The 24,329-nt window shown below is 42.3% G+C and overlaps 1 protein-coding gene across 2 annotated transcripts; it reads left to right on the top strand.

Moving 5' to 3' along the window:
• Positions 1-124: 124 nt before the first annotated feature.
• Rmnd1 (required for meiotic nuclear division 1 homolog) lies at positions 125-23,198 on the top strand. Of its 2 annotated transcripts, XM_048354295.1 has the most exons (12): positions 125-235; positions 4,156-4,673; positions 7,082-7,190; positions 8,401-8,476; positions 10,541-10,580; positions 11,821-11,921; positions 13,151-13,257; positions 14,197-14,261; positions 15,947-16,023; positions 18,652-18,772; positions 22,545-22,661; positions 23,016-23,198. In XM_048354295.1, the coding sequence occupies exons 2-12, from the start codon at positions 4,170-4,172 to the stop codon at positions 23,046-23,048; spliced, it is 1,350 nt and encodes a 449-aa protein (XP_048210252.1). In that variant the 5' UTR covers positions 125-235; positions 4,156-4,169; the 3' UTR covers positions 23,049-23,198. The 2 variants fall into 2 exon arrangements, with proteins under 2 accessions (XP_048210252.1, XP_048210253.1); XM_048354296.1 differs by lacking the exons at positions 15,947-16,023; positions 18,652-18,772.
• Positions 23,199-24,329: the final 1,131 nt, after the last annotated feature.

Here is a 24,329-nt window from a genome sequence, read left to right as displayed (position 1 = left end):
GGTCTCAGAACCTGGAGAGCGGAAGAGGGCGCCGCGGTCCCGTCACGTGACGCGCAGATCACGTGGCCCCCCGGCCGCTCACGCCCCGCCCCCTCCCCGTCAATGCGCTTGCGCTGTAGCAGGCGCGGGGCTCTGGGTGAGCTTTGGCCCCGGGGCGCGGGCGTCTGCGGCCGGCAGGGTCACCGCTCGGCCCGGCGGCGGTCCAGGCGCTGCCTTCTTCTCTTCCTGCGGAGAGGTTAGTGACTCCCTTTCCCCGACGCTTGCAGGGGGCCCGGCTCGGAGGTCTCTTCTGGGCTCCTGGCTGCCCCAGCCCTCTCGGGGTCACGGACGGATGTCGTCAGCGCCGCCGTGACCCTCGCCCCCCCCCCACCCCCTTGGCGGAAATCTTTGGTCACCCGGTCGGCAAACACTGTCCTCCCCCCGGTTGTATCTGCGGAGATGAATAAAATGACTTGAGTTTAAAGGATTGAGAGGGGGTGCCCCCAAACATCGACGCCCCTTACCCCCTGGATCATAGCCCAATTGATACCTGTTTTGAGTTCCAGATTGAGAAATATTTATTTAAAATGCTCACTTTATACCTTTTTTTAACAGAAGATGTGTTAAAAATCAGCAATGTGCCGGGTGCTAGTGGCTCGAGCCTGTAATCCTGGAGTAGACTGAAATCTGGGGATCAAGGCAGAAAAAAAGCGTGAGCCTCTTCTCTCCAATTAACCAGTAGAGGTGTGGCTCAAATGGCAGAGCGCCCTCAGAGTGAAAAAGCTAGGGAAGCAGCGCCCAGGCCCTGAGTTTAGGCCTCAGTATGGACACCCACAACGGAAATGTGCTTAAGAACTGAGTAGCCAGCCGCCTTGTCCTTCATTTTTGAAAGTTCCCTGGATGCCTTAGGCATTATTAGTGTCTGAGGATATACAGCATAAAACACAAAAAATCTTTTTTTCCAGCTGGGAATATGGCCTAGTGGTAAAGTGCTCGCCTCCTGTACATGAATCCCTGGGTTCGATTCCTCAGCAGCACGTATATAGGAAAAGCCGGAAGTGGCTCTGTGGTTCAAGTGGTAGAGGGCTAACCTTGAGCAAAAGGAAGCCAGGGAGTTCAAGCTCCAGGACTGGCAAAAAAAAAAAAAAAAAAAAAAAAAAAGCAAGCAAAAAATCATTTTTTTCCGAGCTAATAGAGAGAGGGAGAGGAAAATCTTCTTTGCTCTTAATGTTTATTTTTCTTGAGCATGGTCATAAGATATTTTACTGGCTTTCCACTTGAACGTTTGCCACCCCCAGTGTAAAGCTTGAAAGGGATTTGGTGCTGGTTTTTGACCATCAGCAACTATCACAATGCCTGGCACACAGTAAGGATTCAGTTCATATTTGTCATGTGAATAATAAAGTAAAAATACAAAGTAGGCAAGTGATGTTAAATGGAAAATAAGAAATGGAGAAAGAGAGTGAGTGTTGGTTGTGTCTATTAGATGAAGTAGCTGGAGAAGAATTCACTAGGTGGAAGAAGTTTAAACAGAGCTTTGAAGAAAATGAGAAAGGGAGCCTTACAGATCCCTGGGAAACACTAAGTGTAGATATCCAGATGGGCCAAAGCAACTGGAGAAGAATTGGCAAGGGAGGAAGTTATAGAAAATGTCAGAGTGGTGGAAAGGGCTAAAAATGTAGCTCCATTGTGGGCAGGGATGGGAGGCCGAAATGGGGGGAAAGGGAAGGAAGGAGTGACATTGTCCAAAAAAAGAAATGTACTTATTACATGTAGCTCTATGAAGACCATTTTATGACCTTTGGCTATTGTTATAAATGAAGGCTACCCTCAGATTTACCGCTGAGTAATGATTTGAGTCTACTTAAGTTCAGGAAGGATCATTTTCATTATCATAGTGGGAGGAAACTTCAGAGGGCCTAGAACAGAAGGGGCTGTTAGAATAATCTGGGAAGGATAGCTACTTCGACCAGGGAGTACCAGTGATGGTGGTGAGAACTGGTCTGAATGTATCCAGTGGGATTGACTGACAGATGGGTTTAGTGAATCAAGAGTCAAGGTAGACTTCAGGTTTGGGGCTACAGCCTACTTAAGGCTATCCTTGCAGGGCTGAGGTCGTGGCTTAACTGTCAGCATGGCCTGCCCAGCAAGTGCAAGGCATTGAGTTCAAACCCCAGTACCAGAAGAAAATAGAGAACTGTGTAATTGCTACTTGAATGGAAAAGCCTATGGGGGAAAATTGTTTTGTGGGAAGATTTCAGACGCTCCTTTATTTATTTGTTTGTTTGTTTGTTTATTTCCCAGTCCTGAGGTTTGGACTCAGGGCCTGAGCACTGTCCCTGGCTTCCTTTTGCTCAAGGCTAACACTCTACCACTTGAGCCACAGTGCCACTTCTGGCTTCTTCTATATATGTGGTGCTGAGGAATCAAACCCAGGGTTTCATGTTTGCAAGGCAAGTACTCTACCGCTAGGCCATATTCCCAGCCCAGAAGCTCCATTTTGAACATGTTAATTTTAGGTACTTTGCAGAAAGATTTAGAGATAAAATATTTGCTACTCATCAGTATATAGATAAAATTGGGTGAAATAGCCAAGAGCTGGTTGGGAAGCCAAGTGGTCCAGAGGCTGAATCCTGGGACATTCTATTATTGAGTAAACCAGCAAAAGAGACAAGGTTGAAGTCAAGGAGGAAAAGAGTCAGTGGCATTCTGGAAGCCAAAGTGAAGCTGAAGTGATCACCTGTGCTCATTGCTCCTTGACAATCAAACAAACACTAGGCAAAGAATCTGGAAATGTAAAGGTTATTGATGACTTTGACAAATCATTTTGAAATGGTACGGATGGAAGTTGAAATGGAGTGAGTTTGAAAGTAATCAGAGGAGGAATTGGAATAGTGAATAAAACTCATTTGGAGAGAATTTTATTGGAAAGGAGTTCAGGGAAAAAGTACACTAGCTGGAAGGGAGAGTGGGATCAAGAGATGGATTGTTTTTGTTTTTAGTGGGAGAAATTATAGCATAGACATATGCTGATAGGAATGTTCTCAAAAAGGAGAAAATAAATAATAGCATGGAAGAGAAGAGGGAAAGTCAAGAAGGGATGTGAATCCAGGGCAAGACAGAGGGCTTTCCTGTCATAGCCGAAGGGAAGGCCAAATATATGAGCACCGAAGCAATAGATAGGCGGGTTGATGGTGGCAGATGGTTCATCTTCTGGAACTTCTTTTCGGACTGTTTCTGTTGTCAGTGAAAGAGGAAGCAAAGTCCTTGAGGATGAGAAAGGAGGAAGCTTGAAGGTTTGTAGAGAGAAGGTAAATGAAAGAAATGTCCACCTGAAGAGACTGGCCCTGATGATAGAGTGAGACAGGACATCTTGGTTGGTTGCTTACTTGACTTCAGTTACATTCAGCCACAAGAATGCAGGCACAAATTAGGAGTGTTTTTATTTAATGAGGGTTGATGTTATGCCACGTGGGTATAGAATGGAGAAGGATGCCTCTAGCTTCTAGCTCAGGGGCAGGACCTATTCCAGGAGATTATGATGAGCAGTAGATCGCCTGTCCCCTGCAGGATGGCTTAGAACTGCCACCGCAGAGCCACTTGTCCTTTCTTATGTTCTTAGCTCATTCTAAGAGCTGAGCAAATACTGAATAAAGCAATTTGTAAGTCTAAATATTCTTAAATAGTTGAAATGTTAATGAAGTAAGTGAAGAGTGGGGCTCACTTTTCTCTTTAATGTAACCTGTCATGCCAATAGCTTTGTGAGTTTTTATGTGTGTGTGTATCTTCTTATGTGATTATAGGACTACATGACTATACAAATATATGTACACACTACCGAGCTACAGTTATAGCCCTGTATTTGTTTATTTTTTTAAGGAGTACTAGGGTTCAAACTCTGAGCCTTTAGCTACTCTATCATTGAACGCCATCCCCCAGCTATTTGCTTGCTTTGCTTATCTCGCACTGGGGTTTAAACTTAGGACCCTATGCTTCTCATACTTGCTAGGCAGATGCTTTACCTCTTGGACCATGTGCTTACCTCTGAACTTTTTAAACCTATTCTACTAGAATTAGGTTGTTTGTAATTTGCAAATTTTTAACAGAAATACTATCTGTATATTAGAAACATTAAAAACTAAAATAACTGGAGTTTTGAATTCTTTTTTCTTGCAGCTTGGGATGTGGTAATGCCAGCCAGACTTCTCAGAGCCCTGGCTGGATCACACAGTATATTATCAAAGGCACATCACCGTGGAAGACTTGTTCAGCTAGCATTAACACTACTTAAGGGATCTGAGAATATAACATGCAACAACACCCTGACAGCATGTCACAACTGGGATTTATTCTTTCCTGTTACAGCAGCTGGCAGTTTGAATAAGCCTCGAGTCCTGGAAATGAACCGGATAATATCAAACACAAGTAAACTGTCTCCACTAAACTGTGTGCTTTGCCAGAATGAAAAAGACTACCCTTCAACCATGCGGTCATATAGCACTCACAGGAAACTGACCCACAAACCAAATCTCTTGGGTCCTAAGTGGTTCATAAGAACATTAAAGAGGACTTACTCATCCATTGCAACCGAAACTGTTCCTAAACAAGACTTTCCACAGATCAAGAGACCACTGAAAGCATCTAGGACCAGGCAGCCGTCCAGGACCAACCTTCCCATTCTGTCTGTGAACGAGGTAAAGTCCATGTGCTGTGGCCTTGTGTTCCTCCATCACTGCTTCCTTGAAAGTAGTGGACGCTCGTCACAGCCTTGCTGCTAACGTAAGAGAACTGGCCACTGACTCGAGATTCTTTTAAAGACCTTTGAGTGGGGCTGGGGATATGGCCTAGTGGCAAGAGTGCTTGCCTTGTATGCATGAAGCCCTGGGTTCAATTCCCTAGCACTACATGTAAGGAAGACGGCCAGAGGTGGCACTGTGGCTCAAGTGGCAGAGTGCTAGCCTTGAGCAAAAAGAAGCCAGGGACAGTGCTCAGGCCCTGAGTCCAAGGCCCAGGACTGGCAAAAAAAAAAACAAAAAAACAACTAAAGACCTTTGAAGCCTAGTATATCAAAAAAGGGACTCAAAATTGTCATTCTAAAGAATGAAGTATACATGTAAAGACAAAATGTAGTTAATTAAGAGATTAAAAAAACATAGTTTGTGGGAAGATGAATTATTGATTGATTTAGGAAAACTTTGGGAAAGAGTATTAAGGAATATTAAGAGTATTAAGGGACTCAAGCTGTAAAAATGCCTTAAAAAAAAAAAAACCACCAGAATTCCTCATCAAATATAAAAAGATGTAGCTGCCAACAAAGTATTGTTTATCCTGTGGTGTGGTAACTGTGGGTGATGGTGAAATGACCTGTCAAGGTAGAAGCAAAGAGCTCTTTCTCTTCTCAGAGCTCAAAGGAGTATTTATTACCCACTGTTCAGAGGGTGGTTTGCGGAGTTTCCTAGGTATACTTTGCAATGCTCTTCTAAGTAAGTACTAAGTTCAGGACCCACCTGGGTGCCAGTGGCTCACGCCTGTAATTCTGGCCACTTAAGAGACTAAGACCCAGAGGATTGTGGTTTAAAGCCAACTAAGGTAGAAAGGTCTGTGAGACTCCAATTAACCTGCAAAATGCTAGACTGAAGGTAGAGCTCAAGTGGTAGAGTGCCTGTTATGAGCAAGAAAGAGGGGTAAGTGTGCTAGGCTTTGAATTGAAGCCCCAATACTGACAAAGGAGAGGTAGATGAGGATCGAACCCTTTTATAACCTATAACCTTTGTGTCTTGCATGGTACTTTGTACCTTATACTTTACAGGTACTAAATTAGAAAGGATGAAAAAGACCTGAGCTCTGTAACGTTGGCATTTCGTCATCTTTGAAAATTGAAATGTTGATCTGGGCACGATGGCATACCTTTAGTTCCTGCTGAGGAAGTAGAATCATTTGAGGCCAGCCTGAGTAACATAGCAAGACCCTGTTTCCATTTAACTAAAACACAAAATTAGGAATGTAGATACTTTCTATTTGATTAGACTTTCTGAAGCTACCAGAGCTCAGGTTAGAATGTTTGTCTTCAGGGGCTGGGAATATGGCCTAGTGGCAAGAGTGCTTGCCTCCTACACATGAAGCTCTCGGTTGATTCCCCAGCACCACATATATGGAAAACGGCCAGAAGTGGCGCTGCAGCTCAGGTGGCAGAGTGCTGGCCTTGAGCTGAAAGAAGCCAGGGACAGTGCTCAGGCCCTGAGTCCAAGGCCCAGGACTGGCAAAAAAAAAAAAAAAATGTTTGTCTTCAAACCTTGCTTCTCAGGTGGGCCCAGAGTGTGTTGAATTTTGGCTGGCTGGGTGCTTTGTGCCACTCTCCGTGCTGCTGCCGTCCTCTGAAAAGGCACGTTCCCTTCCAGTGGATCCTCAGATGAATCCTCAGAATTAGGATCAACCAATGATTTTCATTTTGGGTCCCCATTTGACTTCTGTGAAGTTTCTCTCACCCAGAATGTAGTCTGGGCCAACTTAAACGGTCAGATCTTAACCCCTGTAACCTACAGTTTGAGCAAACACTTAGAACTGCTTACCACACAAATGCTACGTAGACCCAACATGATACACGTATGCTGACAAGATTCAGCAAAGTACTAAATGATACACTGTCAGATTTGCAAACGCTTCTGTTTATGACTACTCAGAGCAAAATACTGTAATTCACCTGGGGATTTTATGGAATCTGCCAATACCAGGCAAGAGGTAAATTATAAAATGACCTCATATGTGTTACAGTGAAAGAGCCAGGGAAACTCAGCCTGAGAGCCAGGCCCAGACACCGCCTTTATCCGGTCTGCTTGTGCTCTGGCTTACAGCTTCCCTTTCAGGATAATCTAGCCCATCTGTTTGGCTAGTGGAAGGAAGCCCTTTTGTACTTTGAGCTGAAACATATTTCCATGTAATTTCCTTGTCTTCTTCCTCATCACATCCCTTGAATGTCTGAAGAAAACTGTGTGCCCTCATTGGCATTTGGAGTCCCTAAGAGGGCAAGCAAGACCCAGCAGCTCTCAGCAGGTACTTCTAACCTGTTGACAAGGTAACTTGTCTTGTGCTCATCCCCACACAGAACCTGATGCACTGCACAGCCTTTGCAACAGCAGATGAGTATCATCTGGGAAGCCTGTCTCAGGAGCTGACCTCCCATGGATATATAGAAGTAACAAGCTTGCCTAGAGGTACTTCTGCTTGAACCTGGGGCCAAGTATGTTAACAGTGTGTTAGAGAATAACTTTCCTGTGACAGTGTCTTAAATATGTCTTTGTTTGCATTTCATTTTCTATTGAAAGATTATATCATAAAAGTGGTGTCAAGGGCTGGGGATATGGCCTAGTGGCAAGAGAGCTTGCCTCGTATACATGAGGCCCTGGGTTCGATTCCCCAGCACCACATATACAGAAAATGGCCAGAAGTGGCGCTGTGGCTCAAGTGGCAGAGTGCTAGCCTTGAGCAAAAAGGAAGCCAGGGACAGTGCTCAGGCCCTGAGTCCAAGGCCCAGGACTGGCCAAAAAAAAAAAAAAAAAAAAGTGGTGTCAAATGTCTATAAAAATGACATCGAAATTATATATAATTATAGAGAAATTAGAGTAAAGTCAGTGATTCATTCAGCTTTATTTGCAGCATTACAATTACTTAGGAAGATCAGACTCTGTGTGTTAATATTTTGCTGCTGTAACAAATACCTGAGAGAAATCAACGTAAAAAGAAGAAAGGTTTATTTTAGCTCACAGTTTTGGAAGTGTTAGTCCACTTGCCTGTTGCTTTTAGGTCTGTGGTAAGACAATGAATCATAGTGAGAGTACAGGTCAGCTGATCCATCATAAGGACCAGGAAGCACCTGAAGACCTAACTCTTTCCCACTAGGCCCTACCTCTTAAAGGTTCTGCCACCTCCACAAAGCTCCACATGCTAGAAATAAAACCGTTAATACCTGGGTTGTTGGGAGATGCTCACCTAAATCATAGTCCCATGCTGTACATTAAGTTATTTTAAGCTGGGCCCTGGTGGCTCATGCCTGTACTCCTAGCTATTCAGGAGGCTAAGATTAGAAGCCGGCCCAGGCAAGAAAGTCTATGAGACTCTTGTCTTCAGTTAACCAGCAGAAAACCGGAAGTAGAGCTGTGGCTCAAAGTCGTAGAGTGCTAGCCTTGAGCAGAAAAGCTCGGGGAAAGCGCCTGGGCCCTGAGTTCAAGCCCCATGACTGACAAAAAAAAAGTATGAGGAACGCCATGTTTCATTTTCAAGTATGACATCCCTTATAAAGTCTGAGTAGGAAAGTCAGAGACTATGTAGAACCCTTTGTGGTATATTAAGTGATCAAAGGACTCTATTAAAAGATGATTAATAACTAATGTCTCCTTATAACTTTCTGATTATTTTGAATCTCAGATGCAGCAAATATTTTGGTGATAGGGGTAGAACATTCTGCAAAAGAAGGAGACCCTGGAACTATCTTCTTCTTCAGGTAAGAAGTGAAAGAAGTTGCATTGGGAAATTGGTCAGTGGTCAGGTGACTATGGTCCCGAGTATGCAGAGGTACCTCTCCTGATGTTATGTGTGTTCAGAATGTAATGTGATCTGAACTTGACATCTGATTTTCATTTGATCTAGGAGATATTGCAGGCCTAGAAATCTTCTGGTAAATCCTCTTTGGGAAATGGAATTTTAGAATAACAGTCTTTCCCCGGCCTGTCTGTAAGTGTGAGTTTGCATCCACCAAGCTGCCATGAGCCCCGGTGCTCCTCACCAGATCCATTCCACCTCCGCTGCTGTCCTTCCTTACCTTTCCTTCTGAAACGTGTCAGCCTCTCCAGGGACTCATGCCGGTATACCGGCTCATGTATACTTCCTCCTCTTATTTAAGGATGGTCTTCAATACCAAATGCAGAGGAGCCAAGGGGGGTTGTCGAGGTCATAAACTCATGTAACATACCCCTGCTTCCTGGCTCCCTACACTTAAGGAAGGTCTGTTACTCCCATTTTGCAGCTGAGGAAATGGCAGGCCAGAGAGTCAGTGCATTACAGTCATGGGCCTGAATGACAGAAGTGAAATATAAGGGACATCTGAGAATCTGGACTTGAAGGTAGGTAGGCATGGTGGTGTAGCTGCCCCACCTACTCAGGAGTCTGAGGCAGGAAAATCATTTGCTCAGGACTTCTGAGCCAGTCTAGACAACATGGTAAGCTCCTGTATCAAGAAAAACAAAACCAAACTGGGTGTTGTGGTACATGCTTGTAATCCCAGCTACTTCAGAGCTTCAGCTAGTAGGATCAAAAGTTCAAAGACATCCTGAGCAATATAACATGACCTGGTCTCAAACTAGTTTCTTTGTTGATTTTTTTTTTTAAAGGCTAGCGATGTACTCAGTGATAGAGTGCTTGCTTGCACAGTTTACAGTACAAAAAGAAGTTGGTTTTTTTTTTTAAAATAAAAAACAAATTTAAGTGTTGATGGAGGATTCTTGTGGTTGTAGTCCTTCCAGGTAACGAAAATAGGAAAACCTGTCTTTGTTCCTATCAGTGCCTACCTTCCTTTGACTTGAACTTTAGAGATAATCAAGATTTCACTGCTGAGTGCCAGTAGAAAGGCAGCACCCCGTCCGTGCAGGGGAGAGTCCAGATGCTGAGACCCTAGCTCTGCAGGAGAGTCACCAGGCTGGACTTATTACACACACTTTCTCATCCTCACATTTCTAAAAGTGAAGGAAAAGACGAATTTTGAGTAACACAAATAATGCTACATCACCTGAAATTAAATCCAGTAGTGGCATATTTTATCTAACCCCACAGTGTCATTTCAACACCTTAACTGCTGAGAGTTTCCTTGTTTTCATGCTGTATTTTACACCGACAACTCGACTCACCAGACCCCAGGCACAGTCTAGGTCCTGCGTTTGTGCAAGCTGTGTATTTTACACTGACAGCTTGTCTCACCAGGCACCAGGCATGGTCCAGATCCTGTGTTTGCACAGAAGCCTGTGGGTGTCCATCCAACCGCACAGCATGGCTGTAGATGGGGGCGCACAGTCCACTGCACTCCCTTCTACCTAGACCTGATCCTCTGCACGCATGTGCAACTGTGGCTTTAAACGGATGTCAACGCTGCATCCTCAGACTGAGCCCTGATGCACCAGTATGCTTACTGGTCTCCATGAAGTACAAGTGGCTCACTCCTGTATCTCAGCTACTTGGGAAGCTGAGATCTTACCATCTCAGTTCAAAGATAGTGAGAGGCTCTTACCTCTAATTAACCAGCAAAAGAAACTGAAAGTGGTAGATAGCCAGATTTGAACAAAAAAGCTAATCAGGAGCTTGAGGCCTTGAGATCAAGCCCCAATACTGGTACAAAAATGAAATAAACTAAAAAAGTAGCTCTGCAAATGTTCTTAGTCCATATTCTAATCAATAAGTCATATTTCATTCTAGTATATCATGGATATATTCTAGATGGCCTTATTGGCCTTAAATGTGAACCGAACGAACATATTCTGTCTTTAACTTAGTTAATTTTCTTATTCTTTTAAATCAGGGAAGGAGCTGCTGTGTTTTGGAATGTCAAAGACAAAACGGTAAGTATAAGTAAAGTATAAAAGTATGTATAAAGGTATAACATTTGATTTTCTAAGAATAAATGATTAATTAGCACTCAATAATTTGAGGTATTAGAAGGTAAGCTTTTTCTGCATTAGGCACAAATAATCCATTCGTTTCTGAAATATTGCATTTGACCTTTTTTTTTTTTTGCCAGTGCTGGGGCTTGAGACTTGAGACTTAGGCTAGCACTCTAGCTTTTAAGCCACAGCGCCACTTCTGGCTTTTTCTGTATATGTGGTGCTGAGGAATCGAACCCAGGGCTTCATGTATGCAAGGCAAGCACTCTACCACTAGGTCATATTCCCAGCCCACATTTGGGCTTCGTTTAAGCTTTCTCCATTTTAAGTTCTTGGGGCATACACTAATCTGAGGAGTCCAAAGCATTCTAGCAACACTGTGGAGACATTAGATCTGCATGTGAAATGTTCCAAGTGCATAACAGAAACACAGTTTGTTGGAAGCTGATTAAACAGAGGCATAATTTAGATTGAGTTTTCTAGAATTTATCACTCAGGAAATAGTTTCTTTAGTAGCCAAACCTGAATTTGTTCACTACAACCTTTTTACAGCTAACAGCAATTTTACATCTAGAAAATTCTGTAAAGGAAATAATTACAGTCATACATGATGAATTATGTATAGAAATGTTCATAAAGTATTGTCTACAATATTAGACTAGAAATAAAATATACAATAAAAGTTTCTTAAATACATCCATCAAAACTACAGTTCTTATAAATCATGTGAAAAAAACCTATTCCTGAGAAAATGTCCATGTGTATGATACAGTTACAATAAATAGATAGATAGATAGATAGATAGATAGATAGATAGATAGATAGATAGAAAGTAATGCCCATGCCAGTGGCTCAAGCCTGTAATCCTAGCTATTCAGCAGGCTGGGATCTGAGGATCATGATTCAAAGCTAGCCTAGGCAGGGAAAGTCTATGAGCCTCTTACCTCAGTTAACCCCAAAAAAGCTGGAAGTGGAGCTGTGACTCAAGTGGTAGAGTGCTAACCTTGAGCAAACCTTGAGCAAAAATGCTCAGAGACAGCACCTAGGCCCTGAGTTCAAGTCCCAAACCAGCACGTGCGCACACACACACACCCAGAAACTTATGTAACAAATCACATGGTTAATGTAAGGAAAGATGTTGTAAAAGGTCAGCTTCATAATTGTGTATACTGACGGTTTGTGTTTGCTTTTCTTCTAGATGAAGCATGTGATGCAGCTTCTGGAGAAGCACGAAATCCAGCCCTATGAAGTTGCCTTAGTACACTGGGAGAATGAGGAGCTCAACTACATAAAAGTAGAGTAAGCAACTTCCGGTCAGCTTTAGGAAAGGGTCTTGGAAAAGTGGAAAATCTACATCAGTCAGTACAGAGATTAAATTATTTTTGAATACAGACACTACTTTTAAGAAAAAAGTTCTTGGTACAAATGCAAAGCCCAAATTAAGTAATAAATGCCAGGGGACCTCATGTGGTAGGATGGTGTGTGTGACTTCTCAGGCTGAGAGAGTATCACCCCCAATTGGGAAGCTTTTGTTTCTGTTAAGTCAATCCATTTTGTACTGGGTTTTGAGTGTGGAGTGTAATATGACCTCACAGAACCACATGTAGAAACATGGGTGCCTGGGGCTGGGAATGTGGCTTAGTGATAGAGTGCTTGCCTAGCATGCAGGAGGCCCTGGATTCAGTTCCTCAGTCCCCCTCCCCACACATACACAACACACACACACTAATAATGATAGTTTTTTTTTAAGTGTGTGCCTGCATGATGTAGGGCCTGACATGCGGCTCTCAGATAAAGCAGATGGGAGGGAGTAGCCTGGCAGATTCCCTGCCTCCACAAGGGGTAAATGAAGAGAGGCATTTAGGGCACCATTGAAGGTAGGGTGATTAATCCAGAAAGGTCTCTTTCCCCAGTGTCCCTGTCTACTAGAGTATGAAACAAGGTTCGTAGGAAAGGAAGCTGATGGCAGAGCTTTAGGATAATTTGGAGGAGATTCTGGCAGTAGGAGACCACCAGTTACTGGCCTTGACCTAGCGCTATTTTCCAAGTGCTTCCCCTGAGCCATGCGAGTTCACTCTGTCCCATCGTGAGGGTGGACCAGGCCTGCAGTGGTTGTACCAAATGATCATGGAAACCTAAGAGACACAAAATTGCTAACATACCTTCATTAAATTGTAATTATTTCTGCTACTACTGGGGCTTGAACTCCAAGATCTTGCACTGTTGCTTAACTATTTTGCTCAAGACTGATGCTCTTCCACTTGAGCCACAGCTCTGCTTCTAGCTTTTTCTTGGTTAATTAGAGAGAAAAGTCACGTGGATTTGTTTCCCCGGACTGACGGACTGACATTAGTCCTCAGACCTCAGCCTCCAGAGTAGCTAGGAGTGTAGGAATGAGCCACTTAAATGTCCACTGATTTTTTAATGCTGGGGCTTATACTCAGGACCTGGAATTCTATCATTAATTCACACCTCCAGCCCCTTAGAGTGCTGTTAAGATTTGGAAGATATTTCTTTCTTTCTCACAGGGGGCAGTCCAAACTTCACAGAGGGGAAATCAAACTAAATTCAGAGCTGGATATGGATGACACCATTCTAGAAAAATTTGCTTTCTCCAATGCTCTTTGTCTGTCAGGTAAGTTTCTGCTGCTTTCTAGGAAGGCATTGCACAGTCTTGATTTCCTAAGAGGAAGTTTAGGCATTTGGTGAAGATTTTATTGTTTTTCACCCAACATTCCGTAGTCAAGCACTCCTGCGTTTCGCTGTGAAATGTGTGGGTAACTGGGCTGTTAGTTCTAAAGCTCCCCTTCCCATCATGTCCTGTGCTAAGGTCACCACCTTTGCTTTCCTGTCCTTTGCTCTCTGATTGTTGGATTTCGGTAGTCTCTGTTCCAGACAGACAGTCCAGCCCTGCCTTGTGTGACAGGCCAGGCCACATCCACGTGTCACAGCAATCAATGGGAAGGAGACTCATGGCTCAAGCTGAACATACTCCATGGGCACTCCTTTGCTACTAGGCTGGCTGAGGCCGGTCCAGACCCTCTGGCTTTTTGGTGAAACTGCTGTGATTTTACTCAAAACTCATAGCCCAGACGAGTGTGGGAAAGTCACATTTCCCCCTCTTGTCCTCCCTCAATGCCCTGTATCTCTTCCCTCTGCTCTCTAAGATGAGCTCCTGGAAAGTCAGGAGTTCTGCCGGGCGGAGCTGTGGGCTGCCCGCAGGATGCAGAGTCTCGCTTCCCTCTGTGTTTTCAGGTTCCTGCCATGCTTGCAGATCTGTCAACCTCTTAAGTTTCAAATTTGCTTGTTTGTGTTTGAAGGGTTTTGGTTGTTGTGGTTTTAATTTATTCCTGTTATTGCATTGCATTTGTTTTGGTTTGGGCTTTTGACACAGCGCCTCATTATGTAGCCCAGGCTGCCTCAAATTCATGATCCTCATGCCCTAGTCTCCTGAATGCTGGGATTACAGGTATGGGCCACCATGCCTGGCTGCACATTTGCTCCTTAATCTGTTGTCAAACTGTCAACATAAACGTGATGATGAAAAAAAGTTTCCTGTTATTTTTTTCCCTAGTGAAACTGGCTATTTGGGAAGCAACACTGGATAAATTCATTGAGTCTATTCAGTCAATTCCAGAGGTAATTATATCAATTCTGTACTTATTTTCAAGGGTTGATTTATATTGGGGGAAAATATAAATTTTTCATTTTTAACAGTATGTACAAATGAGTATAATAAAGTGATAAGACACTAGGAAAGCTACAGATGTTTAAACAATGAAAATACCTTTCAATTACCTGTGAAATGATGTTACATAAGAAATTTCATAGTGGATTTTTTTGTGTGTGTGCCAGTTCTGGGGCTTGGGATTCAGGACCTGAGCACTGTCCTTGGCTTCTTTTTGCTCAAGGCTAGGTCTCTACCCCTTGAGACGCAGTGCCACTTCCATCTTTTTCTGTTTATGTGGTGCTGAGGAATCAAACCCATGGCTTCATGCATGCTAGGCAAGTACTCTACCGCTAAGCCACATTCTCAGCCCCGTGGTTTTTCATTTTTGAAAACTCACAATTACTGTCGTTGCATAGAATGTTTAAAAATAGCTGAATAAAAATAGCTGAAAAAGAATGTCCTGGGCATATAGTTAGTGGTAAAGCACTTACCTAGCATGTAACCAGGCTTTGGGTTTGATGCCTTCCTTGTACTGCAAAAGGAAAAGAAAGTAAAATGCTCCATTACCATAATAAAATGCCTGAGCGAATCAACCTAGTAGGAGGAAAGGTTATTTTGGCTCACAGTTTCCGTTCCCGGCGGGCGTCGGGTATGTGACGAGGCAGCTTATCATGGTGGGAACCTGTGGCAGAGGAAGCTGCTTACTTTGTGGCTGCAGGAAGTGAAGACAGGGAGAGACAGAGACAGACAGACCAGGGTCCCAGTGTCTTCTTCAAGGACACCCTCCCAGTGACCAAACTTCCCAACACCCTGTGGCATCTCTACAACATCCCACCACCTCCTGAGAGTGCCACAGGCTCTGGGCCACGCCCTCACCACATGAGCCTTTGGGGTACATTCAGGATCCAAACTAGCCAGGCACCCACAGCTCATGCTTATAATCCTAGATACTCAGGAGCCTGAGATACGAGGATCATGGTTCAAAGCTAGCTTGGGCAGACAAATCCTTGAGATTCGTATGCTCGGGTAACCAATAAAAAGCTGGAACTGGATGCAGAACTGAATCTGTAGTGTGTCAGTCATGAGTAAGAAGCCTGAGCAAGAACACAAGGCCCAGAGCTTAAGCCTCAGTACCGGCAGGAGTGGAAACAAAAAAGAAAATGGAAAAAATACATGTAAAACTTCTGCCTAACCAAACATTAAAACTTTGGGGTGAGTTAGGAGATGCATCTGGAAGAAAGTTTTAAGAATTCTGTACATAAAATTATGTCCCTACAGGATTTGCTTGATGGGCCCAGTATTTATAAGATACGCAGTCATCCCTCAATATCTGCATATTAGTTCTAGGGCTCCCCTCCCACCACTCTAGGATGCTAAAATCTGGGTGCTTATCTTTATGCAAAATGTTATGCACACAACCCTTGATCTCCTGTATACTTGTCACCCTCGATTGTTGATTTTAACTAGTACAGTATAAATGGGATATAGTAGCTCTCATGCCACATCATTTAAGGAGTAACAAAGAAAATCCGTCTGCTTATTCAGCAGTTTCAGTGTGTTATAGTTTCTTCTCTCTCGTTAGTTGATTACACAGACATAGATTCCACAGAAACAGAGGGCCAACTGTGTATATGGTTTTATTCCCTCCAAATAGGCTTTAAAAGCTGGGAAGAAAGTGAAACTATCTCATAAAGAAGTTATGCAGAAAATGGGTGAACTCTTTGCCCTAAGGTAAAATTTTCTCTTGTAAACAAAGTATTTCATATATTTAATAATCTCAAGAAAACATTCCAATATTCTGTAGTAAAGAAGAAACATTTGCACTTTTATAGGAATTCTGCTACTTCCATTTCATTAATGACAGGCAGGGAGAACACTTACTGTGAGAAGGAATGAGGTAGAGGAGGCTTCTAGCTGAGGAAATCCAGCAAGCATGGGAGAGCTCCTAAGAGTCCACATCACTCTGAGATCCAGGGGGTTGGGAATTTGACCTAGTGGTAGAGTGCTTGCCTTGCATACAGGAAGCCCTGGGTTCGATTCCTCAGCACCACATATACAGAAAAAGCCCAAAGTGGCGCTGTGGCTTAAGTGGCAGAGTGCTAGTCTTGAACAAAAAGAAGCCAGGGACCATGCTCAGGCCCTGAGTTCAAGCCCCAGGACTGGCCAAAAATAAATAAATAAACTGAGATCCAGGCAAATAGCCATATCTTCTGAAAGTAGGAAGATATATTCTGGGATTTGGTTAATGCAAATTTCTAGTAAAACAGATATACTCAGTAGACTTATTTGCTACAGACCAGTTACATATCAAACTTCATTAACACCGAAATACAATGCAAAGAAAAAACCCTTAATACCTTCAGCGTGCTGTAACCGTAGAACTTAAATTTTAGTCTCATTTTGATCTTGTCTTTCCACTTGAACTTAAAAAAAGCATAAATTAAGTAATGACAACTAAGTCACAACTGTCACATGTAAGACACCATCATTTAAGATTCTTCCCAACTTGAGAGATTTTTGTGTGTCAGTCCTGGGGTTTGAACTCATGGCATGGGTGCTGTCCTGGAGCTTTTTTTTTCTTCTTCTTCACCAAAGCTAGCACTACTGCTTGAGCCACAGCTTCATTTCCAGAGATTAATTGGAGATAACAGTCTCATGGACCTTGCTGTCCAGGCTGTCTTCAAATCGCAATCCTCACATCTTAGCCTCTTGAGTAGCTAGGATTACACACATGAGCCACTGGTGCCTGACAAGTAATGCATTAAGAGTCAGATTGTACCTATGATCCTAGCTGTTAAGAGGTAGGGGTTGGGAGGGACTTGAGTCTGAAGCCAGACCTGGCAAGAGCATGAGAAGGGATTAAGAGGCATGCCTTAAGTAGTAGAGTGCACTTCCCTAGCAAAGATAAGGCTCTGCGTTCAAGCTTGACATACCAACCAGGAAAAAATTCAGAAGTTAGGACTAAATATATTTAGATTTATGAATAGTTGTATAAAATCTTACTTTTATCCTTAGTCGTCTTTATTTACAGTAAGAGTACTTATATGTTACTGAAGGAAATGTGGTGAATCTGAAAAGAAACACAAGGGAAAACTAAGAGACAGTTTATATATAGCAGACTATTTGTTGCAGAACAAAAAAACTATTGATTTTGATATGCACATATGCAAAAGCATTTATGAATGGTGAAAGACACTTAAGATCACGTCACAGTGTGTACTAGGCTTGTCATTGGAGAATAAAGGATTTGAGTTGTTTGGTAGGATATGAGTGTCTACTATGGTTTTTCTGAATGCTTCTGTAAGTTATTTCTTTATAGTGAACAGATGCTAATCTTTACAACTTGAATTTTCACTTAATAAAAACTTTTAAAGCTCAGACCTTTATTATAAACAAGGTGGAGAGAAGAGGGTTGGGAAGTAATTTGGATGTGCATGTTCATATGTGTGCTTGCACCATGACTGGAGCCTTCCTACTCACGGGGAGCGGGAGAAAGGGAAAGGGGAAGCTGGGAGTATGGTTCATTTGGTTTTCTTCTTATATTTTTTGGATTCCAGGGTGTAGGGGGTTTACTTGGGCTTTTGCTTTTTTTTAATCACAGATCTTCCTATAGCCCATACTAGCTTCAAACTCAAAATCCTCCTGCCTCAGTCTCTTCATGTGCAAAACATTACAGGCATACACCCTTGCTTCTGGCTATTGGTTTTTAAACTGTAATTACCTGTCTCCCCTCCCCCCCCAAAAAAATAACTTGCTTGGAATTGCAAAATGAAAAAGGAAAAACAAGCTTAGAAACAAGTATAATTTTTTAAAGTGAGTTTTCTACTTTCAAAATGTTAAATATTAAACAGTAACTATTAATATTAAAATTTAAGGATTGAATCAGGGCTGGACCTGGTGGCACAGGCCTGTGATCCCAACTATGCAGGAAGAATATTTAAAAAAAAAAAAAAAAAAAGACTTAAGATTGAGAGTTTTAATTTTTTTTTTTTCTGGTTGTGGGGCTTGAACTCAGGACCTGGGCAGTCCCTAAGTAAACTCAAGGCTTAGCACTCTGCCACTTTGAACTACAGCTCCACTTCGTTTTCTGATGATTAACTGGAGTGGAGGTAAGATACTCATGGACTTTGCTGCCTGGGCTGGCTTTGACCCATGATCCTCAGATCTCAGCCTCCTGAGTAGGATTACAGGTGGAAACCACCAGCACCAGCTTATTTTGTAAATTTTTGATTTACTTGTCTCTCGTAAGTATTTTGCAAAGGTCACTTAAAGATGCTTCCTCTGTGTGAAATACCACAGAAACAAAGATTTTTTAAAAATTCAATATAAGTAAAAGGTAATCATGTCCACTTTTTTAAGGCACCGTATAAACTTAAGTTCAGACTTCTTGATCACTCCTGATTTCTACTGGGACAGAGAAAACCTAGAAGAGCTTTACGATAAAACCTGTCAATTTCTTAGCATTACTCGACGAGTTAAGGTATGCATTTTATACTTTTACTTAAGACATGATTTTTCTAAATTCCTATGCCTGTGAAATTCAAGTGAATGTGTTTGACTGATTCCAGTTGGTTTAGATTTCTCTTTCCTTCCTGTTTGTGTGTCAGTTTGGAGACATATTTTCTAATAGGAAGTTCTTGTCAAGTTTATACAAGCTCATGGGGTCCTATACCATTGTGGTGACAGTGAAAATGGAAATAAACTCTAGAAAAAAATCCTGTAAAGTGAGAGGAAAGAACAAAAGGCGGCAAAACAGATGGCAAAAGAAGGCAGGGCATGGGCTGGGAATGTGTAGTAGTACAGTGCTTGCCTGCCATGCATGAAGCCCTGAGTTCGATTCCTTAGCACCACATAAACAGGAAAAGCCGGAAGTGCCACTGGGGCTCAAGTGGTAGAGTGCTAGCCTTGAGCGGGAAGAAGCCAGGGACAGTGCTCAGGCCCTGAGTCCTAAGCCCGAGGACTGGCAAAAAAAAGTCAGGGCAGGATGGTAATGAACTAGTCTTAAAATATGCGGAGATAAGTGGCTAGCAACCCAGTTATCTTAAAGGCACTTAGACATTCTAACAGGAAATCCAGTTACTCTACAGTGTGACTGACAGATGTTTTATTATTCCCTCAAGTCTTGAAGGTCTGGACATTTTTGTGAGTGTACTTTTCTCTTTTCTTCAGATTAGAAAACTCCCAGCCTGCATCTTAACATTAGTTGATTCTTTCCTGTCATCTTCCTTATGTCTTTAAGCACTTGAAAGCTAAATATTTTTTGTCTCTTTTCATTCTCTCCAACTTTAATATCGCGTTCCCTTTATTGTGTAAAGTGTTGTCAGTTGTTTTTCCTCAATATTCATGGTACTTCCTAGTCTATGCCTTTTTCAGCATCATTTACAATCACAAAAGTAAATGATTTGCTGGGTGCTAGTGGTTCACACCTGTAAGCCTAGCCACTCAGGGGCCTCAGATCAGAGCATCAGGACAGAAAAATCTGCAAGACTCCATCCCTTAAGAAACCGCAAAAATGCCAGACTAGAGATGTGGCTAAAATAGTAGAGCACCAGCCCTGAGTGGAAAGACTGAGCAAGAGTTCGAGGTCATGAGTTTAAGCTCCAGTACAACCACACACAAAAAAAAAGTGGGTGCTGGTGGCTCACACCTGTAATCCTGGCTATTCAGGAGGCTGAGGTCTCAGGGTCATAGTTCAAAGCCATCCTTGGCATGACAATTATCTCCAATTAATCACAAAAAGCAGGAAGTGGAGTATGGCTCAAGTGGTAGAGCACCACCTTTGAGTGAAAAAGCTAAGGGACAGTGCTCAAGCCATGAGTTCCAAGACTCAGCGACAGCAAAAAACCCTCCATGGCTCACTATTACTACAATAGCTCTGGTACCTATTATTTTCTCTAAGCCAAGACCTTTTTTTTTTTTTTTTTTAATTGACAAGGTGTTGTGCAAAGCAGTGGGGGGGGGGGTACAATAGCATAATAGGGCAGTGAATACATTTCTTCCCTAGATCAGGTAGGCATATATACAATATCCAGTGTACCAAAATCATATACAGTAGCCACATAGGGTACACCACAGGAAAGCCAAGACCTTTGTATAGCTACATAAGTGGTATCTGCAGTTGTCATTTATCTTGGTGTGGGTGTCTTGTACCACAGGAAAGTAGAGATCATGACCATGGTCTAGTCAAGGAAAGACAGCCACATCAAGCTGTCTGCTCATAGCTGGCACAGGAAGACTGATTACAGGTGCTGAAAAATCAAATTTTAGGGGACTCCTTCAACATTTTTAGATACTAAATGTATGAGACATAGATTTGAGAACAGTTGTAGGACATGAAAAACATTAGATACTCATGGTATAGACTGTGCACAGGTTGAGGATCTAGATTGTTTAAGAGATACTAGCATCATACAGGTAGGATACATCCAGTAGTTACATTAGCTACCTATTGCTATAGCAAGTGTCCCCAAAATGTAGTGGTTTAAAGCAATACCTACCATATAGTTTCATGTCAGGACCTTCATGTAACCAGGCTGCTGTGATCTTGAGAACTGGGAAGAAATCACTTCCTGGTTTGTTCATTTGTTGGGTCTCCGATATGTTAGGATGCACAATAAATTTCCTGTACTAAAGTGTCGGAAAATCACCCAAGGAAGAAAGTACAGGATTCCACTCTTCGGATGTTCAGGAAGCACTTGATGCCCTCCATAGCAGAGCTATGACAGTATTGAATACCTCACCACTAGTAAGCGTGTTCATTACCCAATCTCACCCAGGTGTTGAGTCTTCCATGGAACATTCCTAAGAGTCCTCAAACTACAGGGAAAGACATACTCTAAGGAGTACTTTCTAAACACCCCCAAAATATGTGAAAGATTTAGAAGTGGCTTTTGTTAATCGGCTTTCCATCACTAAAACATAATGCCCAAGGTACTTAAAAGAGAAAAGGCTTATTTTGGTTCAGTTTTAGAGATTCCCACCCTTTAACACATCCAAGCTATATTGCAGCTGAAAGAAATAACCCTTCCCTCTTCTACTATGAACACAGGGCTGGCACCACAGGCAATTCAAGAGCAAGAAGTGGATCCCAAGACCTTCAGTAAACTTGTCTTGAGAAGGCAAAGTGGTCATGGTGCTGCTTTTTCCTTAACATAGCCTTGTGAGAACTTGGGGTGAGTGGGTATAATATGCTCAGAAGCCATCAGGAAAGTTGAGATCGGTTAGGTCATTTCATTTGGTAATTAGAAGTTTTGGTATTAGCAAGAATTTTGTGGAACAGGTAAGTCTGAAGCAGGTGTCCAGCACCATTCCTCAAATTGGTATCCCTCAAGATTCCATCACAGATACCGGCAATTTTGCTTGCATGTCTTCCCTTACCTTTTCCTGCTCATTTTCAGATGTGGCTTCTGACCCCAATCCTGCCTTCCAAAAGCTTCCCTAAATTCACAGGTCTGCCACACTGACATACCTCATAGCATATAAGCTCCAGGACATCAGACAACGTTCCTAGCAAAGTCACTACCTAAGACATGTACTCAAAATTGGTAGGAAAAAAGTGATTAAGCCTCACTTGTATAGTCACCTTCTGCTTCACTCTCCATATTCAGTGAGTCAGACCATCATCCATTTCCCACTAAGACTCATTTACTCTTTGGCAATTTATTGAAGGCCTATGTGATGACCATAGTCTGTAGCACCATCTTCTGGTAATTGCACAGAAGATCAAGTATTCGGTACTTCATTTTTTAAAACTGTTTGCCTTTTAACTACTTAAAAAAGCTAAAGATGTCTATGAACAACCAGGAAATCTTTTTAGACTTCCATCAAGTCTTAGAAATAGGATGTCAGGCATTTTGGTTAAATTATATAACCCAGTGTTTCTGGGTGGTTTACCAGAAACCAGTAATGCAACTGGTTACCTAGAATAACACTGGAAAGCAAGAATTGAGTGGGTTTTGTTTTGTTGCCAGTCCTGGGGCTTGAACTCAGGGCCTGAACACTGTCCCTGGCTTCTTTTTGCTCAAGGCTAGCACTCTACCACTTGAGCCACAAGTGTCACTTCCAGCTTTTACCGCTTATTTGCTGCTGAGGAATTGAACCCAGGGCTTCATACTTACTAGGCAAGCACTATGGCTAAGCCACATGCCCAGCCCCTTGAGTGGTTTGTATCTGTAGAATTTTGAAGCACACGACCAAATTGTCAATAAAATTAAATTGTTTTAGTATCTGATGGTAAGGTTTTTCTTATACAGGTCATGAACGAAAAACTTCAGCACTGCATGGAACTAACGGATCTAATGCGGAATCACCTGACCGAGAACAGAGCGCTCCGCCTGGAGTGGATGATCGTCATCCTCATCACCATAGAGGTGAGGAGGATCACTGTACCAGTCAGCTCACATCTCAAGCTGTTGGAGATAAAGACAGTTTGAGAATAAAAGGCAAAGTATAAAGGGATGGTTTTGTTCTAATTACTAAGTCTACTTGGAAGTGAAGTTTCACTACTGTTTTCCAACTGTATTAATAAGTGTAAAGACAGAATCTGGAAGTAGTTCTAACTAAATTTATAATTTGTAGTAAAGCATCAAATCCATTACTTGTACCTCAAATCTCCAGCTTGCCATGTAAAAAGGGCAACAGTTCACTTTATTCGTCATAATCTTGGAGACGTGCATTTTAGTTTGTACTGTACAAAGATTAGTAATTCTTTTTAACATTCCTAGGTAATGTTTGAGCTGGGACGAGTATTTTCCTGATCATGTGATAACCAAGTGTCACCCACCACAAGAGATACACAAGTTCTACAATCAAAAATCAATGCTCAGTACTGGGTGATCTTAATAGCTTTAATTTTTTACATCAAATTGTCATTTCTTTTGCTGCTTGAATAAAAACTATGAAGGCTGCTGGTTGGTCTTCATCATTGACAGTTCAAAAGTATAATGCTTTTATTGTTTTAGGAATTAAAAGTCAAAAGTCTTAGGTTTTGGACACCACTTTTTAGCCTCTCTTGGGAATAGACCCACACAAGAACTTACAAGTTTAATCAAGATGTCAAGATGGGCTTCGATGGCACAGATAAGATTTTCTATACCTGTTTTAGGTGGCCTAATATGAATATACTGGTTACTGACACCTTTTATTCACCAGTACTTTTGTCCTATCACTATGTGACAATATTCTTCCTCCAAAGACAATTGTTTTACACACAGGAAACTAAGAATACCAAGCACAAATATTTATATGCTTCCCATTTTAACAATTAGCCTTGACACTCGAGCCTCTGGCCCCCAGCCTTTGCTTTTAGCTTGTTTTTTTGTGAGGGGCCAGCCTCAGAGTAATCCTGCTACCTACAGCCTACCATCTCTAGTCTGTATCTAGAATGACATTCTGCATCATCATGCTTGGTTCTAGAGGTCTTGTTTTCACCTGGGCTGGCCATGAAATGAAATGCAATGCTTCCCATCTCTGCCTTAAGTTACTCAAGAATGTGGCATGTGCCACCATGCTCAACCTAGGGGGGGGGGTTGTCTACAAGTTGTTTTTTTTTTAATGTATAATATAGACTGGCCTTAAACTCATAACCCTACTGCCTCAGCTTCACTTCAGTGCTGATGTTATAGGCATGTACCACCTAGCTTAGCAATTAGCATTTCTTAAGTCAAACCAGGCACCAGTGACTCATGCCTACAGCCCTGACTCAGGGGACAGAGGTTTGGGAATTCCAGCTCAAAGCCAGCATGAGTGATAAGTCCAGAAATTCTTATCTCCAATTAATCAGTAAAACCCAAACAAAGATATAGCTCTCAAGTGGCAGAACATCAGCCATGAGCAAAAAAGAAAAAAAGCAAAAGTGAGGCCCAAGACATCACTCACACACACACAGAGGAATGTCAAGTAGGGTGTGGAAGCACCCCATGCTACTTTCACTTTCATGCCCTTTAGATGCATAGCCCCACCCTCAAAATGAATCTTTGATATATGCATATCCATACATGTTATTCTAAAACAAGATGCAGATTTTGCACCTTCTGTAC

This window comes from Perognathus longimembris, chromosome 9 (assembly GCF_023159225.1).
Source record: "Perognathus longimembris pacificus isolate PPM17 chromosome 9, ASM2315922v1, whole genome shotgun sequence".
Taxonomy (NCBI): domain Eukaryota; kingdom Metazoa; phylum Chordata; class Mammalia; order Rodentia; family Heteromyidae; genus Perognathus; species Perognathus longimembris.
Note: the sequence above shows the minus strand (reverse complement) of the source record. Positions and strands in the feature narration are given on the sequence as shown.

Excerpts from the sequence above, each read along its gene's own strand:
- Rmnd1 (XM_048354295.1), top strand. The coding sequence starts at position 4,170 with ATGCCAGCCAGACTTCTCAGAGCCCTGGCTGGATCACACAGTATATTA. Across the intron at positions 7,191-8,400 it reads AGTAACAAGCTTGCCTAGAG|ATGCAGCAAATATTTTGGTG; the intron begins GTACTTCTGCTT and ends TTTGAATCTCAG. Across the intron at positions 11,922-13,150 it reads CTCAACTACATAAAAGTAGA|GGGGCAGTCCAAACTTCACA; the intron begins GTAAGCAACTTC and ends TCTTTCTCACAG.